This window comes from Dermacentor andersoni, chromosome 7 (genome assembly GCF_023375885.2).
Source record: "Dermacentor andersoni chromosome 7, qqDerAnde1_hic_scaffold, whole genome shotgun sequence".
NCBI lineage: Eukaryota > Metazoa > Arthropoda > Arachnida > Ixodida > Ixodidae > Dermacentor > Dermacentor andersoni.
In genome coordinates this window covers 103,247,499-103,265,871 of record NC_092820.1, presented here as the reverse complement: position 1 = coordinate 103,265,871, position 18,373 = coordinate 103,247,499, and the positions used below count along the sequence as shown (strand labels likewise).

Here is an 18,373-nt window from a genome sequence, read left to right as displayed (position 1 = left end):
GGACAGTGATTCCACGTCAGTGCCCTCTTATAGAGCGGCACTCGTTTAGCTCGGTGCTCACGACTGAGGAGTCGCCTCCTTTACGTAAGAAAAGGAAAACATTACACTTGACGCAAAGCCGGCAGTCCTGCCGTTTCTATGGATTGCAGACGCTCCCTGCAATTGTACGTCGGACACCATGCAAGTAAAGAGATTCTCTCCGTACAACGAAACATGTTCTAGCAATCGCTTGCTCCCGAAGGAATGGCTAAAACCTACTCGAAAAGCAATCATGTTGCCAAATGCTGCTGAATAAACGCCACGGTAAGCGTGCTTCTCTGTGAAGCAGGCGTGCAACAGGAGAAGCCGCATGCCACCTTGTAGCGTATGCTGTCGTGGGTGTGTTTTTACTGCGATAACAATTATAAGGTACAGCTTCACTCCACCGCCGCCCAGTTGTGGGTGCGACAACGCATGCGCAGACCGCGCGCCGCGTGTTTCAAGCCACGTGATCTGTTGTAGGTGCGAGGGCGAGCCGAGAATGCTGGTGCCTTGGTGCACGCTATTTTCCCGCACGCCCAGCGTTGAAGGTCACGTGATCTACTAAGTTTTGGAGGAGCGCCACAGGAAAAAATTGCAGCTTTACCGTGTGCGGATTTCCGCTAAATGCAGGCGGACTGGTACCTTGCCGGATGGCCGGAGGCGCAAACCGTATTCCACTCGATCTGCCTGCGTTTAGCGGAACGCTAAAACTCTCTATTAAAATGAGCGGCAACATGGAACGTTCGCTTTGAGACAATCACGCGCGCTCTCCACTGCTGTCTCTGCTTATCGCGACAGCATTGCGACCACACGTGCTCGCGTTCATCGACAGAACTCCGTTAATGTGTATGTTTGGCAGCGCAACACCAGGCATACCTAATTATTAAGCGAATGTTACTGCAATTTACACTGGCAAAACGAAAAAAACTACGAGCCGTACCTCGTGCAATATTCAAATACGTTGCTATTATCGCTGACTATGCTTCGCCATTCGGTCTAAACTGCGACCTTTTCCTTGAACAACTTCTGGCGAAAGGAATTCTGATGACTACGCTTTCGATTAGAAGCGGAGCGTCCGTCCTCTCGGAAGAGTTTTGCGGCGCTTTTTCCCAGTCAGTTTTAAAGAAGATGCCTCTATTGTCTGTCCGTCCAATGCAGTCGAGGAAGGCGACGAGTACAGGCGTGACTGTGAATACGGCTTGAAATGTATCGTCAAGAAGATTCTTTAAGCTGGATTTCCTTATGAAAATTCATGTGAAATCCCTAAATGCTCAAATTGGACAACCACTGAACCGACTTGATTAAGTTTGTGAGATTTGCGAGAGAAAAAGTAAAATTCCACTTAATATAAGATGCAGTAGTTTCACATAAAGCTACAGATCTTACAAAAAAAAAATAAAACAAATGAAGCGCGAAGTTTACTAATCCAAAACTATGCTTTCTCAAGTTAGTACATAAAAAATTAAGAAACTCTACAATAACATAGATATCCAAATTAGGTAACGCATAAGCGAGCAAAAGGCGCGTGAAAGCTGAAGTGAAGTACGTTTTGCTATGGTCGTTCGGAAAAACTCCTGCTTACGAATTAATAACATACTTCGGAGCGAAATATAATAAATTAGTACGAATAGATAGATGCATGTAATGTATTGTATCTGTAACAGTGCAACGTCATAACGTCTAAGCTCCAGGGAGGTTCAGAAATAGCGGTTAGTAGCTGACTTTCCTGGTGATCTGCATGTCAACCAGGATACCGGTGCAGTGGAACCTTACTAATGGTGATATCCCATTATTATTATTATTATTATTATTATTATTATTATTATTATTATTTCGTTTGCTAGCCGAGTAGCAGATGACAAGTCCTGCGAGAGAGAATTCGACAGGTCGAATTTCCTTTTTTCTTAGTCACAGTCATACATACGAAGGAACAGCCAACACATCCACAGAAAGCACAGGCGGAGTTAACTGTTACGTTCGTTAGAAATATAGAAATAATAACGCAAAGGCAAACGAAAGCGGACGCAGAATTCGCTTGCCGCCGGTGGGACCCGAATTTACATCTACCGCATTACGTAAGCGTTGCTCTAGCAATTAACCTAAACATGGCAGTCATCGCCCGATTCCCTTTTCTGGGTATATGTGTGTGTGTACCAGATTAGTCCTGGGAGTCGGATGATCCCTTTAACCGCAGGCGTCACGTAGTACGCTAGCTTAGGAGCGGCTAACATTGTATCAGACACAACCGTAATATTAAAGTCTAGCATTACTAAACCGTGTTATTTGCTAGCTCTGTAGATTTTACCCGAGAGACGCGACCACACATTGAAAATGAGGGGAATTCGACGCCGCACATGCGTCCTTCAAGAGTCCTTCCCGCACACAATTGCGAAGTGGAACCAGCTGCCCAAGGCTGCTGGAGAGTGCGTGTCAGTGGAATCGTTCCGCTATTTTCTGCTGAACCGCTCGCAAATGTTGCTTCTTTTCAACTTTAATAGCTTCGTTTAGGAGATTAGGTCCATCTTACCCATTATTATTATTGTTGTTAGTAGTAGTCTAGCAACCATCGTCATCTTCCTCTGCCGCCTTTGATACATGGCGCGCTCCGGCACGTGTGTCTGGTGCCTCGTGCAGCGAGCGGCGAGATTAGAATAAAAAGGGAAGGAGAATAAAAACAAAAGCTCATTAGGCTCGCACCATCGGTCCGAACGGTTCCTAGGCCTTTCGCTAGCTGACTGGCACATTGTTGTAGTGGACCTAACCTCGGTTCCCATAACGTGGTAACCTGGACGTGATTGTACAGCGAGCGCGACGCCGTGGACGAGGCCACGGACGAGATACCAACGTCCAGCGCAGAGGGCCTCGCCACAGTGCAGAACTACCTGCCGTCCTTTTGGACGCAAAATCCTGCAACGTGGCCACAATATCCTGGCGTAGGCCATCTTCGACCTTCGGCGCATTAATTTGCAGCTGTCTCCTCCTCGTTTTCTCGGCACTCGCAACAGAGGCGGTCGAGGAATTCCAAGACGTTGTCGACGCACCCCACGACCCCCCCCCCCCCCCCCCCCCCACCCCCTTCATGACCGCTTCAAAACGACGCTGCTGCAATACATGTCCACGTCTGTGTGCAGGCGCCTCCAGCAGCTTCTCAACGAAGAAGAGCTCGGCGGCCGCCGAAACTTCTACGTCGTATGCGCGGCTTCTCAGTGACTGTAGGCTGGACACAAACAGTCCGCTGCTGCATGAACTGTTCCTTCAGCGCCTGCCTCAGAATCTCGTGGTCGCCTTGACTACCACACCAGAAGACATGTCCTTTGACAATCTTGCAGGGCTGGCCGACCGCTTCACTGATTATTCAGCAAGAGGTACTGTGGCAACAGCGACTGCTCCCCTATCGCACCTCGAAGATCGGCTTTCAGCAGATGATTGCCAAACTTGCTGAGATCATTAGTGCACTACGGCCATCGCCCAACCATTGTCATCGCGACTGCGATTGCCGTTCGAGATTCCCTTCTCGGTCCAGCTCCCGTTCTGGCCCTCGTCGCGTCGCATACTGCTGGTATCGCAACAAATTCGGTCCCAGCGCACGTCAGTGTCGTTCCCCTTGCAGCTGGCAGGGATACATGCCGCGGCCGGTGACTCTTGCTTACGACAAGCCGTTTGTTCTACGTCACTGACAGGATTGCCGGACAACAATTTCTCGTGGACACAGGTGTGGGTGTGAGCGTCATTCCAGCCGCGCGGCTAAACTGGCAGCACGTGAAAAAATCCGCGCCCTTTCAAGCATCTAACAGCTCTTCTATCCGCACATATGGCTAGCCCTCTCTCACCACCGACTTGGGTCTCCGACGCACCTTCCCATGGGTGTTCATTGTGACAGACGTACGCATGACAATATTGGGCGCAGATTTTCTGACCTACTTCGCCCTTGGTGTTGACCTCACCGCTCGTCGCCTCGTGGACACGACGACTAGAAACGTCTATACAAGGAATCATCGCGCCTGCAACGTCAAACACTGGAACGGTACCAAAGATACCATTATTTTTGTTCGCCTCAATTCTGTTAACTTCCCAGCCATCACAAGACCTTCCAATGCTGAGCTGCCAGTACGTCTGAACGTCACACATCATGTTGTCAGCACAGCCCCCCCCCCCCCCCCCCCCAGTGTTCTGGCGGCTCAGACTGGTGACCACGTTGCCATCGCAAGGAGAGAGTTTGACCACATGCTGCAACTGGGCACCATCCGTCCTTCGTCGAGCAGTTGGTCTTCAGCTCTCCGCGTGGTACCAAAGCGTGACCCAGGTGTTTGGCGGCCGTGCGGGGATTAGCCCGCGCTCAACGCGCGCATCGCCCCTGGTTACTGTCCACTCCCTCACATTCATGCCTTCGCAGCTTAACCTAGCTGGAACGGTTATATTCAGCAAGATACATTTAGTGAAGGCCTACCATCAAATCCCTGTCGAGCCAGAGGACATACCTTAAGATTGCAATTGTGACACCATTCGAGCTTTCTGAGTACGTCCGCACGCCCTTCGAGCTTAGAAACGCAGCGCAGACGTTCCATAATTTCATTAACGAAGACACCCGGGGACTCCCTTTCGTCTTTGCATACCTCCATGACGTCCTGGTGGCTAGTATTTCCCCTGAGCAGTATAGCAGTTATTTGCGCCTGCTATTTTCCCGGCTCCAGGAACAAAGCTTTTCATCAACTCCAAAAAGTGCGTCATTGGTGCCCACGACTCGTGTGTTCCTCGGACAACGCGTGAGTTCCGAAGGAATCAGACCGTTGGAAAAGAAAGTTCAAGCCTTGTGCGGGTTCCCTAGCCCAACGTCACTACGAAAGCTCCGTGAATTTCTTGCGTTGTTTAGAACGACAGAAAGCTGAGCTAGTTGGTAAAGATTCATTATGCAAAAAAGGTGAGGTGTGCAGACAGGACACAGCAGAAGAGAAGTGGCGTTCGTGTTGTCCACTTCTCTTGTGTCCTGTCTGCGCGCCTCGACCTTTTTTGCATAATGAATTCTTGAGTTGGTCAACTTCCACCAACGTTTTCTTCCCAACATCGAAGTGCTTTGAACGGGCTCTAAGCAGTACACGAAACGCACAAATCTCAGCCGTACCAAAAACCAACTATTCCCCTGACCCACAACTATATGTACTATACTGCTGCTTGCCCTTCTCTTCCTCTTTGACTTGCGGCGTTATTTGTTATACAGTTACATTACAAGGAAATACATGGTTTCTTGTGTTTCTGTTATCTGCGCAGCCCCCTGAAATAACGCATTCCATTAGGCACTGGAGGTAGTTTGGATAAATAAATACATTACATACTAAAAATTAAAAAAACAAAACAATCCAACGCCGCTGGGGCGCACGTCGCGGGCTCACCGGACTTCGGGTAGGTGACGATGAAGACGTCGTCGTTGCGTATCTTGAAGTCGGCCAGTCCGCGGATGACCTGCGGGTGCAGGAGGTAGCCCTGCAGGAGGACGCCCTTGTAGCTCTGCGCGCGCGGAACGGAGGCGGCGTACGACGCCCACGCCTGGTCTCCCGCCACCGCGGGGTCCCTCTCGGCCGGCAGCACCTGGTCGTCGCTCTCGGGGCACTTGCCGCTGCGTCCGGCGCCCGTCAGCAGGGCGCCCAGCGGGCTGCTGTACAGGAACTTGAGCGATATCATCGTCAGCAGCCTGCGCGAGCGAGGCAGAGAAAGAAAAGGCGGTCGGGAGGAGGGTTTTTCGAAGGAACCGAGACCCGTTCGCGTTACACACAGTTTGTAATACACTGTTCAAAGCAAATTGCTTCTTTTGCGAAGCATCCCGGACCTTCCCGGGCATGGCTGCAGGGTGCTGCTGCTGTCTCGCCCAACAGCGCGCAGTTTAAGAAGAGAACGGTCACGTGTACCGCCCAGCAGATGCATGTCCCATTCGTCCAATCATGAGGCCACCAGTGCACGAATGCTTCCGTCGCGCCAGCGCCAACCAGCTCTTTCGACACGATCGCCGCGTGGGTCACAATGCGTAAAGCAGTGGGTGCGCGTGAGCAGACGTGCGCGCGCGCCAGCTTCCTTTACGCCAGGGACGCAAGAATGAAAATGGGTAAATCTATAGCATCTTCATTATCCGCTTCACGAAAGCTTCTATTCGCACGGGCTTCAGAATGTGCGTTAGATGTGCATAATTTTTTACGCCCACTGCGGGACGAAGACCCCTCCCAAGATTTTTCATTTTTTCTTTTTACCACCTCGACTGCGCTTCCCTCCTTTTGGCACCCATTTTGTAAATATAAGAGACCACCGGTTGTCCACCCGTCTCATTACGTGGCCTTCCCAACTCTCTTTCTTCGTCTCAATGCCAACTAGAATATCACGTACACCCGTTTCATCTCTAAACCCCGGCGCTATCTTCTCGCGTCTTAGCTCGAAGTTTTTCGTTCTGTCGTTCCCTTTGCGCGATGCTTACGTTTCTCAAGTTACTTTAACTTTGAGAAGAAACTCAAATTACATGACTCGTCAATCTGGTGCCGCGGACAGACGCGGTTCTGCCCGATCTTCCGCAAATGTACGTGGACCGCATGAAGCTGCAGTAAGGCATCCATGCGTTAACTTTACAGCATGCTGCCTATAAACCACATGCTTTGCCTCACGTGAAACAAAAATTATCCTCAAATATTTCGTGGCACGCCTTTATGACAATGAAATAACAAGTTCCAAAAGCCGCACTCTGCGTCCAATGTATGGATTTTTTTTCCGCAAGTAAGGAGAAAGGCGTTTGGTATGCCGCAATATAAAGTGCACTGAAGATGTTTTCTTTATTTTCGGGCGTATTTCGGAATTCAGATGAACGAAACATGCGGAAATGCATAAGTTCAGTAGTTTGACTTCGTTTTGGATGCCACGTCGCTAGTATAGTGCTCGCAAGAACCTCGCAGTTTAGTGTGCAAGATAAGGTATAGAAAGGCCGAACTACTGCGAAAATATAAACAACTGGTGACTCACCAATACTTCCGCTATGCAGACGGACATATCGATAATATTTGCCCCAATACCAACAGGACTTTGACAAGCACCAGTTCTTGACATGAGGCGTGCTTTCTGCGCTTGATGAAGACAATTGTCTCATGATCGACTCATGATAACGCACCTGATTTACAATGCCACAACAAGGTGGTAGAGACATGCAACCGAAAGTTTCGTGCAGACGCAGACGTAGGTAACGAAAATAAGCCGGCATTAACTAGATACGAAATGAGGCAAGCATATCCATAGGCTTTATATTGATTTGAATAGAAAATAATTCCACAACGGCCAAGTATTTTCTATTCAAATCAATATAATACCTCGAAATGAACAAAAAGAAAGATTTGACAGAATACTTTATTAGTGTCTAAACTTATTCAGCGTTTATCTCTGAGGCCCCTTTCAACTTTCGCCAAAACCTCGTTACGTGAGCGGTTTTGCATTCTACCTACATCGCGATTCGGCCCCCGAGGCTGCGAATGGAACCCACGACCTTGCAAACATCAAGAGAACGCACCACACAGTTACTGGAGCGAACAGCATATATGTGGGCATGCAAGGTGCAAACGACCCAGACCCGCCATCACAAGAAGCTCTTAACGCTATAGAACTGTTCGTAACACCAAATCTCAGGCAATGCTGAAGCTAGACATGTAAGCGAGGGCGGCAAGGCAATGAGGAGGAGGACTTACGAGAAGCTTTGTGAAGCTTATTATGCGCGACGTAATAATGATGAAACGTTTTATTGAAGGATCGCTCGAATGCCTACTAAGACGTGCAAGTACACCGACACAGCCACGCTCATGGCACCGGTGTGTGCGCTTAAGCCTTGCGCGCTTTCCGACTACGCATGATTACGAAGCAAACTGGAGTGAAGTGGTCAAGGGAAGCCGCACTGGCGGTTTTGACAAAGAATAATTTCCACGTGCATCGGTACTCCGGTAGACACGCTGCCGACCGCTGGGAACGGTTGCGTCCTTTTGAATGCGACAGCAATTACACGGATGCTCGAGGCGCCTTCGCGTCACCGTTGGCATTGTCGTGCTGTCAAGAGCATCGACGCGCATGCACGGCCGGCGCGCGCAGCGTTACGTCTCCAGAGAAGTGCAGTGCATTGGGCTGCATATAAACGACGCAGTGCTCAATCGGCTTTGTCGGAGCAAGGCCAGGCTTCCTTCCGTTGCTGGCATACCAGTTGTCCATTACCGTTTCTGCTGAGCAGGTGCGTGCAAACAATGTGCACCGTGGTGCATACTGAACGTACATTAAAGTTCAAGGTGAATATATCGAACGCTCCCTATGGGCGCTGTCGAACGCCGATGGTTTTATTTCGTCAATCTCACCTCGCGCACCATCGAGAGATGCGACGCCTGCAGCACCGTTAGCGGTGCTCTTCGACGCGCGAGCGTTCAGAGGCGCTCCTCAGCGAAACGCTGAGCGTCGCTCCCGCTTTTAGTCCATCGCCTTCGCGCGAAACTACAAGTTTTAGCGCGAAAGCTTTACTAACCGCGTCGAGGCGAGTTTCGCCGTCGCCAGCAATTTGACTTTCATTTGACCGCATCTGCGCCGTAGCCTTGGCAACGCATCACGTGACTCGCCGCGCCGAGCTCTGCCGCCGCCGCCGGCTTGGTGCATGCGCTCACCACCGCTGGGTTGCCGCCTGACCACGTGACTCGCCGCGCGCCTGGCTAAGAGGAACGCCGCGCTCGCCTATAGTCGGATACAACTTTAGAAAAAAGGGGAGGCCCCGCCCAGATCACCCAAGCGCGAAGCCGATTGCCTCCGCGACTAAAATAGTCCCGCTCGAAAAATCGTGCTCCTGAAACGCGTAATTCTCGTTATAAATAAAGACTTTTGTATTTTGATGACTGGTTTAGTAGAGCTCTCATGTGCTACAGCACATGCCGGATCGCGAGATAAGAATAACCCCGTGCCTTCTACAACGCTGCCCGTCGTCTGCTCTTTAGCTTCATTGCAAGTGACAAAAGTAGAAAGAGCAGCTCTGCAAGGCTTTTGCGCTTGTTCACGTGTACACGGCGTATCTACTACTCGTTTTCCAAGCTTAAAATGAATCAGTTGCTATTGAAGAAGTACTTATATAAAACAATTTATGCATTTATCGCAACCATTACAAACCTGGGGCGAGAATACAGTCGAGGCAGGAAGGTACAAGAATGTCTCATTCATTATTTTACGTAAATACTCTTGGTTTTAAATCGCATAAAATTTTTATATTTTGGTTTCGTGTTTTCACAATTTCACAGCACGCATTCAACAGCTTGCGCGTGCAGTGAGAACTGGTGGACAGCAATCAATCGGCGGTGCTACACAACGCTCCAACACCGTCGCTAGACACTCGGCAATCTCACTGCTGGCAATGATCGTTCACGCTAGGTTGACGGTGACAAATCTTTGCGTTGAAGGCTTCTTCTGCAAATATTTTCTGTTGAGACACTCGTAGGTTTGTTTCATGCGGGCACACTTTTCTGATTTCTCCTGAGAATGGTTTTGCTCCATCGCTTCACCCCGTCCGACGAAAAACGCAGCGACACAGTGCACGAACCCACCCGCCGCTAACAGTAGGCGCCAATCCTTGGAAAACTTTTCTCGTCGTAACTTCACTCGGGAGCGAAATAAAACAACATGGAACAAACACGCAGGATGTGTCTTCGTAGTGGTCGCCGCGGGATACTGTTTTTTCAAGCAAAGCGTAGCGCAGCGCCAGCGATGCTCGCTGCAATGTTCCTTCGCCAGATCACGGCTCACAATAAACGCACGCGGCACAAATGCCGCATCGTAGGCCCGCAGTAATACTTCCGGCATGATAGACCATCGCAAACAGTTCTGGAATTCACTCTGACGAGCACACAGCTGACGCGGCCTCGCCCAGTTCGAAGCGCGGGCGGCCATCTTCTCCGTCGGCGGAGTCACCGGCAGTCCGGCTGATGACGTTAGTCCAGAGTGCGCGCCCATTGGTGGATGCTGATGTGCCTCCGCCTTGGAGGAGTAAACGCCCCCTTTTTTTTCTAAAGTGGTATCCGACAGTGCGAGCTTTGTCATGGATGAGAGCGAGGCCGGGCCGTCTTCTCTGAGCGTTGCGCGGGAGCGGGTGGCTTTGAGCCGTAGTCGCCAAGCGGCGTCTGGCCACTCCGCGGATATCGCCCGGCGAGCAGCTTCATTGGGGAGGGTTCAGAATGCAACAGGCGTCGCAAAGTCGAGATCAGTGTAGCAACCGTGTTCGCGCCCTGTCCGTTTGTTCTTCGACGCTACGCCTGTTCGCGGTGTCTCTTTCCACGTCTAGTACTCGCGCTTTCCGTGAGGCACAACAGGCGTCACACCGTCGAATTATGCGTGTCTACCCAAGCTTAATCACAGTCATGTCTAGCCACCGACCTAGGCACAACCGTCCTACCTGGCGCAACGATGATTGTATACCTAAGTATAGTAATTACAGCGAAATCAAAGGTTAGCCAAATGGCGAAGTTAACCAAAGATTTAACCAAGCTATACCAAGCTTTCACTTTGCATATCCAGTGTTAGCTCAGCTAAGCCGCAGCCAATTTTTCGTGTTTGGTGACAGCCGTGTGGGAAAACGAGACAAATGCACTGAACTGTGGACGTTATCCGGTTGGCTAAAAACTGGACCCCTTTGCGACAGTGGTGACGCGGTTAAACTTGTGACACAAGTCTAAAAGCTAGAGATAAAAGGCGAACAAACAAACAAACAACTTGTATGCGCTCGTAAGGCCTTGTCCCGTGCGTTTGAGATTCAGTTTCAGGGGTCGAATCAGCTTTATATGCGTAAGTATTTCTATGCCTACCCAACGAGAATCTTGTCCGTCCGCCACGTAAGGCAAATGCAATGGTTCGTACCGGCCTAAACTATCTCATACCCCTCCCCCTCGTAAGAAATGAATCCTACTCCCGTCAGCAAGCAAAAAATGCAATGACTCATACCCAGGTAAGAATTAGGCTACAAGCGCTGAGCAAAGTGAGGCAAACAGTGCATACATTCATTGAAATCACCCACACAACACACAGGACAGCATACGTTTAAATAAAGAACAACCTGAAACCAAGCATCCGAACCATCCATAGAGCACTGCATAACCCCCCCCCCCCCCCCCCCTCTTAGCAAATATAGTGTAGTTTTGCAACAACTTCGCTGGACATACAGGTTGATAGGACCTATAAGAGTTGATAAAGGTCGGATCATGTTCGATAAGCTCGAGAACGACCGATGAGGGTTGATAGGGGTTTATACTGGTCGGATCAAGTTTCCTAACATTAATAATGACACCGGGCTCCTTGGAGAGGAAGTGGCTCAATGCTTACGCATACGTGGACAGAGGAGTTTCTGCGTGATTCTTTTTCCTTCTCAAGCGAGGTCTACCAATGGCCGGCTGCCATCGCTATTTAGTATGCCCACTATACCGATTTGTTGGCATCTGCTGGTATACAAACAACTCTAGTGAAAGAGCTTCCTCTAAAGGCAAACCCAGGTCACTAGCAGGTTGGAAAGACTTTAAGAGGAAGCTTTAGCTAGGGCCAAACTCCAGCGCGGCCTATTCAAATACATGTAAAATGCAGAAGCGCTTTTCTCAGATAACCCCTGGATCGATTTTAACGAAATTTGTTGCACTTTAGACAGAGAGTTAAATTATTGTGACTGTTGGAAGCGAAATTTCGATTTAGAGCCTGAATTTTGTTAAAAGAAATTTCAAGAATTCGAAAGTTAGAAAAAGAAACAGAAGCATGAAGTTTACAAATTGATATCTCTGCATCAAGAACAAGTATCGCGGTTCTGTAAGCGGGATCTGTCAAATCATTCAAAGCGCAAAATTCTTTCTCAATTTATATTTTACATGAATTTGTCACGTTGTGTACAAGGGTTCTGCAAAAGTTGTATTTCCGTATTACTAAACTTTTTCACATTCATGTGCAACACATCAATTTTGTCAGCTTTAGATGTACCATCAGATGCAATTCACAGAATTGTGATATGATTTTTCATTGCGGAGTTAGAGATTGGACTTGATAGTAACTTGATAGTGACTTGATTTTTAACAAAAAATTGAGGACATAAAAAATTCGAAACAAACCGTCGCTAGATTTGAAGTTTTTCTTTTAAATTCCACAAACCTTGTCAAATTTGGTGCCGTCGTTGCCGAGAAAAACGAATTCTCCTTTTACATGTATTTAGATAGGAGCGCCCGAGCTAAGGCTTCCTCTTAAGTACGAGGCTACGCTCATGACTGACACTACGGTATGACCAGAGTTGATATGGGCTAAACCATAGCTCAGGATGGTGTCAAAGGTTTGGTGGCTAGCGGGGTGCCGACTCGACAGACTGCGTGCCGCAGCATTAATCACGTAGAAGGAATTCGAAAACACCCGCAGGTATATCGTTAACAACGCATTATTCGTAAATTAAGCAACCAACAACTCCACAGTTAGTTCCTTTTTTTACAGACACTCGTGTTACTCACGCGCTGGACACACTGCGGTAGAGATGCGAGAACAGCTCGACAGCGGAGAAGAGCCAGGAGACACTCGCCTTCCAAGTCTTTCCAAGTAAGAAGCCCACGCGCACGCACGGTACAGACGTGCAGCGCGCGCTGGCCGCACGCACGCACGCACGCACTAGGGACGACTCGGGACACGGCCGCAGACCAACATCGGGCGCACGGCGAAACGCACGTGCGAAAGGCAGCGCCGGTCAGACACGGACTGACGAACGACGGGACAGCCGGCCCGATTCGGGACTGGGGCGAGAAAGCCGGCCGTAAAGGGAGGGAGAAGGCGCACGGAAAGAAGGCGAAGACACCGGAGCCGCTAGGGAGAGAGAGAGAGAGAGAGAGAGACGGCAATGGGGAGAAGGGGAAAAACTGGGTTTCGAGCCGGCTCGTTCCTTCCGGCCGCAGCCCGGCCCCATCGTGGGCGGACGCCCCCGTTCTCTTTCCCCATTCCCTACACACCCGCGAGCAGGTATGGAAGCGGGCTTGAAGGCGGAGTGGAAGAGACAGTGCACACTACGATATCGGGCTCCGAGAGAGAGAGAGCGCTCGGCGAGGACGCGGAGGAAAGGTACGCTGCTCCGCCGCTCGCCGGGTCACCATTGATTGGCCAGGTGCAGGGAACAGAACGCGCGCCGGCCTGCTACCGATGCCCAGACGTTTTGCCAGGAAGGGAAAGTGCTGCGCGCAAAAGCGTGCGGGCCCGCGAGTAGGGCCGCGTTTCATTGTTTTATGACGCATTATTAAAATACATATATTATAGTGGTAGTTAAGCTTCGACATTCATCCACTGCGGACACCGCAACTGTGGCACAAGGCGGTAACGTAGCCTATTCCTCGGCGGCATTGAAGCCACCAGCACTCGGCAATCCCACGTGACCCCTCTGTTAAAGGGATACTAAACACCAGTTCGATTCAAACTGGAAAAGCATTGACAAGTGCGGCAAGTTGGGTGGATTGGGAAAGTTGAAAGTTGCTTAAAACCAAAGTTCACGCGCATAAATGTGTGCTCGTTTTATCCAAGCGACCTCACCAGAGGGAACAAAAAAAACGAAATACGAAATTTACAAACGATATTCTCAGCAGTGAAAATAGCTGTCGCAGCGTGTCCAGAAAGAAACGCGACAGAGGAGCCCGGTCGCCGCATGACGGCGGTGTTTGTGAGCGTTCGCCACGCATTTCGGAGGCCACACGCAAGCGTTCCCGGCGGCGGCGCTGGATGTCGCCGAGGGTCCTTAGCGAAGTGCGAAAGAGAAGTCCCGCCACAGCACACGCCTCATACAGAACTCGTTTCGACGGTGACAATACGTTGTGTCGCTATATTAGAGATTAAGCTTGTCCGGTATTCGGGTAAACGCAGGTGGACGGGGGCGGAGGTGTAAAAGGGGGCGGCCTGCATGGTGCAGCCACCTGGTGGCGCAGAGCTCAGATAAAAACAGCTAATGTTGCAGTAACTAAGTGTATTTTACTTTGCTGCTGGTTTAAATTTTTGGCAGCAACACAATTACGACAGTGCCGAAAATTTACACCAGCAGCGAAATAGAATACATTTGGTTAATGCAATATTAGCTGTTTTTGTCTGAGCTATCAGGCGGCTGCACCATGCAGGACGCTCACGTTTGCTACTCCACTCATATGTCCCAAAGACCCCCCCCCCCCCCGCTTCATGTCTGCCTGCGCTTACCCGAATACCGGACAAGTTAAACCTCTCTATTGATTCATTACCGTCGACAGTCATCGTGAGATGGGTTCTGCCGCATTCTTTGTTCTTTAATTTTCATAGTTCTTAGCTTCTTTTTTTTTCGTTTGCTGGGATAAGACGAGTATATAGTATACGTGAGCTTCTCAATTAACTTTGGTTTGAAGCCAGCGCCTGTCGTGTCTATTTTTGTTAGTCCCAGTTTTTGCACTGTTCATTATGGAAAAGTATTCCGAAACCCGATTTTAATGCACCTAATTGGAGGAGCAAGTTATTGGAGACCCCAATGAAGGCCAAACCAATGTTATATTTTTTTCGCATTTTGCGCAGGAACTTGAGCGCCGGGAAGTTATCGTGATGTCACAGAATTGCATGTATTTTGTCATATTTAGGCCGTTACAACGCTGAAAAAGCTTTCAAATAATCGCTACTTTGAGTCTCTGCTTCTAGTGAAATGCGATTTCTTCGATGTTTACCCACAAGCTGTTAACTAGACAAAGAGCAGACGCTGTTATAATCTATAACGTCACGGCCAGTCGGTATCGGAAATCAGGGGCGCCGTCAATACCTGTCTTCTCGATATTTTTTTGCATATTTTCCAGTTCGCCAAGGCTCCTCTTGCGGTAAGAACGACTGCGTTGCTATTGCTTAAGCGTAATGACTAATACAACATTACTGAATATTCAATTTTAGTATACCTCTTCAGAAATGCCTAATACAATGCTACTTCAGCACTCGTTCGAGAAAATAAGCATGCAGCATGGCTTAACAAACAGCCAACAGCTGTACACCGACATTAGTTAAATCAATTCCTTTTTGGCCAAGAACACGGAATAGATACCGCTTCACATACGTAAAAAAAAAAAAAAGCGCGTTCTGATTTTACTCAGTAGACCAGGTTACGCTGTGACCCCACTGGAGCAAGCGTCACACAGATTCAACTGCTTGCCTATCACTGAGATATATATCAAAACGTTTATTTTAAAAAAATGTGCAGAAAGCGAGTGGGTGGAGCCCCTAGTCCAGGGCCCCACTTGTTTGAGCGGTCCGCCGTGCCTGCTCGAGGAGCGCTAGTTGCATCTCCCAATCCTCGCTGGCGAGCCAAGTCTCCCACTGCTCCCATCCGGAAAGTTTGCCGGTTATTTTTGGTGTATTAATTTTGGGTGGCCTGTTCTGGCAATCCCACGTATTGTGGGCGAGAGTTGGCCGGCCTCCGCACCAAGGACAGCGAACGCTGTACAGCGTCGGGTGAATGGCATGTTTCAAAAAGCACCGTAGTTTCAACATTTGGGACGCGCAAACCTGCAAACCGCTTAGTTGCTCACGTGAAGCGAAACGTAGATGCATACCGACCGCAGCACACCACAAGCCTATTATCCACAACCAATTGTAAACCTATTATCCGCTCTTTACGTGCTGAGGAAAAGGTATGGGCAACTGACATAGTAAGAAAGCCCGTTTGACACACCATTTTTCGTTGTCCTTTTTTTTAGTTTTTGCAATACAAGGACGTTTCTAGTGTATTCTGGTTACGCGTTCTGGATCGCGTTCTTACGTGTACCAGTACTGAGAACCTCCAATTTCTCGGGGTCAAGTTAAATAAAAACAACAACACCAACTGATTTATTTTTGATGTTAGGTCCACGCCCTACGTGCGTTATTAAGTGTCCCCTGACGTTTTTCAGCACTATCCTGAGTGCAGGTGCCGCATGCGTTGCTAGAGAAAGAGTTACCATACCCACCATACAGTTACCCCAGGAACGATGTGTAGTACACGGAATTCCCTAATCTTGAAGCTCGTGGCTTCGAACGCTCTTGTAGCGTTAGTTCGTGGGCCGTATCTTTCTACATCTCGACGGAACTGCAGCTCACAGCTAGACAACGCGGCTGCACGCCCGAAATAATCATTGCACAAGTGACGATTGCACAAACACACGCAAATGAGTACACTTGAGTCCACGTGTCAACAACACCTTCTTTCTAGGTATCAAAATTACTTTTTTTCATGCATGCTGAATGGGGTCCTACCCCACTCGCGCGTTTACCTGGCGTAGTTGGGTTGTTGTAACTGTACGGCTACTGCGATCGTTTGGTTTTGCTGCCCGAAGACATTCTGGAGTTGCGATTCGTGAACGCCTCAATATGTGTCACGTGATATCAAATGCGCGTATTTAATCTCCGCCTTTCCTAATAAGCCGTTAGTTGCGATTGCAGCGAAGTTTCGAGCGCTCTTCTCTCGGTCGGAGTTGTTTTATTCGTGAGCTGGTTTTCTATGATCTATGGCCGATCAATCTTGAAAAAAAAATTGAGAGAACGGGCACACGCGCATAGTTCAGCCCGCGTCCGCCAGGGGGAAGGGGGAGAAAGGGTTTCGCGAGGAGCCAGGTCGTCCCGCTCGCCCAGAACCGGGTCTCTCGGTCACCCGCGTCCGTCCGGCAATCGATCTTCGCGCAGGCGGACCGGGCACGCTGTGCGCCAGCTGGATGCGTGGTGGCCCCGTGAGGACAATGAAGGAAGAAAGAACACACACACGCAGAGAAATTTTAAAGAAAGAAAAAAAAGGAGGAGGAGTACGCGCAGTTGATCGAAAAACCTGGCAGAAGTGGTACGCTCGTCAGCGATTACCGTGGCTGCTCTAGAATGCCCCGGGAAATCTCGTGGGGGCGAAAAATTCCGCGAGCATGACGGCAAGGGGGTCTTGTGCAGGAGAACAGCTTGAATTTTTTTTTTTTAAAGAAAGCTCGTTCTGAGCGCACACGCTTTGTTGAGCGCACAAGCAGCGGCAAAGCTTGGAAGAGTAAAAGAACGTCAAGCAACGCGCTATTGATAGATATTGGTTACCCTTGGCGACATTTCTATTGCCGATGTCTCCTTGTTTCATGGTCGTCCGTATGAATGTGTTTAAAGCAAGTTACCTTCTTGCGTCCTTTCACCACAAGGAGACCTCTAACGGGAGGTCCGAAGACTAACCCGCGAACTATTGATTGTTGGTAAATACTGAAGCACTCGCGTTCGTAAAATCGTAAAACGATACCGTATTCCAAAATTTAATTAAAAAAAAAGGTCTTTAGGGCGAGTTCGCAGGTATGCAATTGTGAGTGTCGAGCCGAGGCCTGTGCTATAGGCTTCTTGGAACGTATTTTGTCCGAAACAGGGCTAACGTTATGGCAAGCAAGCCGGGTGATAGGGATCAGGTGCTCGAGAATTTGCTTTATTCTGTAGTTTCACAGTATACACGAACTCATCCCTTCCGCCAGCTGGAAATTCTCGACTAATTGTAAGCGCGCGGCGGAAATGAAGGTATACGCTCATACTGCGGTCAGCGACCTGCTGCTGACGAGACACGGAAAGGCCCGCAACGTTTACGATCACCACCAAGTTCCCAGTAAAACAAAGCGCCGGTTCACGTGTCTAACGACAGTAATTGCCAGTCTTAAATCTAACAACAGTCCACTTATTGGCTGCGTCGTTTTCGTTCATACACAGTGAGCATCCGCAGGAAACATGGCACAAGCACACAAAGTTGCGATCTCCGTGCGGTCGTTATCGCGCACGCGCTGGAAACGTTGTAGCTGCACAAAAAAGTACAGGCCAGCGCCTCTAACTCATATGAAGAGCCGAACAGTGGCGGATACGCCATACACGGTCGTCGTGTTCGCGCGTGCTATCACTGTGGCTTTACATCTCTATACGCTTACCGTCACGCTTATTATGTAGGGCGGCTATCAAAGGAGAAGCGGGATCATGAACGGAACACTAGTTATATACTTAAGAAGAAAAAGTTGACGATCATCACACTATGCTAGTATACTGACACACGGCGCAAGAACTTGATGTTTAGGAAGGAAATCTCATTAAAAAAAAAATGCGGATCCCACGCACTGTGAGCATCGATGCAAGCGAAGCTTTGCATGCTGTTTGCTTTGGTTGACGATAATTAGCGGTGATGCTGGCGGCGAAAATGCAATTTCTTCAGCGTTTATTCCAATACGAGAGCGGCGAGTTGATGTCCCAGACACTGTCTTGCGAGAACGCTTACTGGCTGAAAGCAGAGTCTCTTAGGGTCAGTATAAGTAACTCTATGTGAAACGCCTCCGATTGTCTCCGGGACGACAAATCGAGG

At 49.3% G+C, this 18,373-nt stretch overlaps 1 protein-coding gene across 1 annotated transcript in view; it reads right to left on the bottom strand.

Annotated features, from left to right (window-relative positions):
- Positions 1-18,373, bottom strand: part of LOC126534010 (uncharacterized) — an 85,956-nt gene that overhangs the window by 53,908 nt on the left and 13,675 nt on the right. Inside the window, exon 2 of the mRNA XM_050181222.2 lies at positions 5,409-5,707. Within this exon, the coding sequence (XP_050037179.2) occupies positions 5,409-5,707 (299 nt within the window). The remainder of the gene's footprint in view (positions 1-5,408; positions 5,708-18,373) is intronic.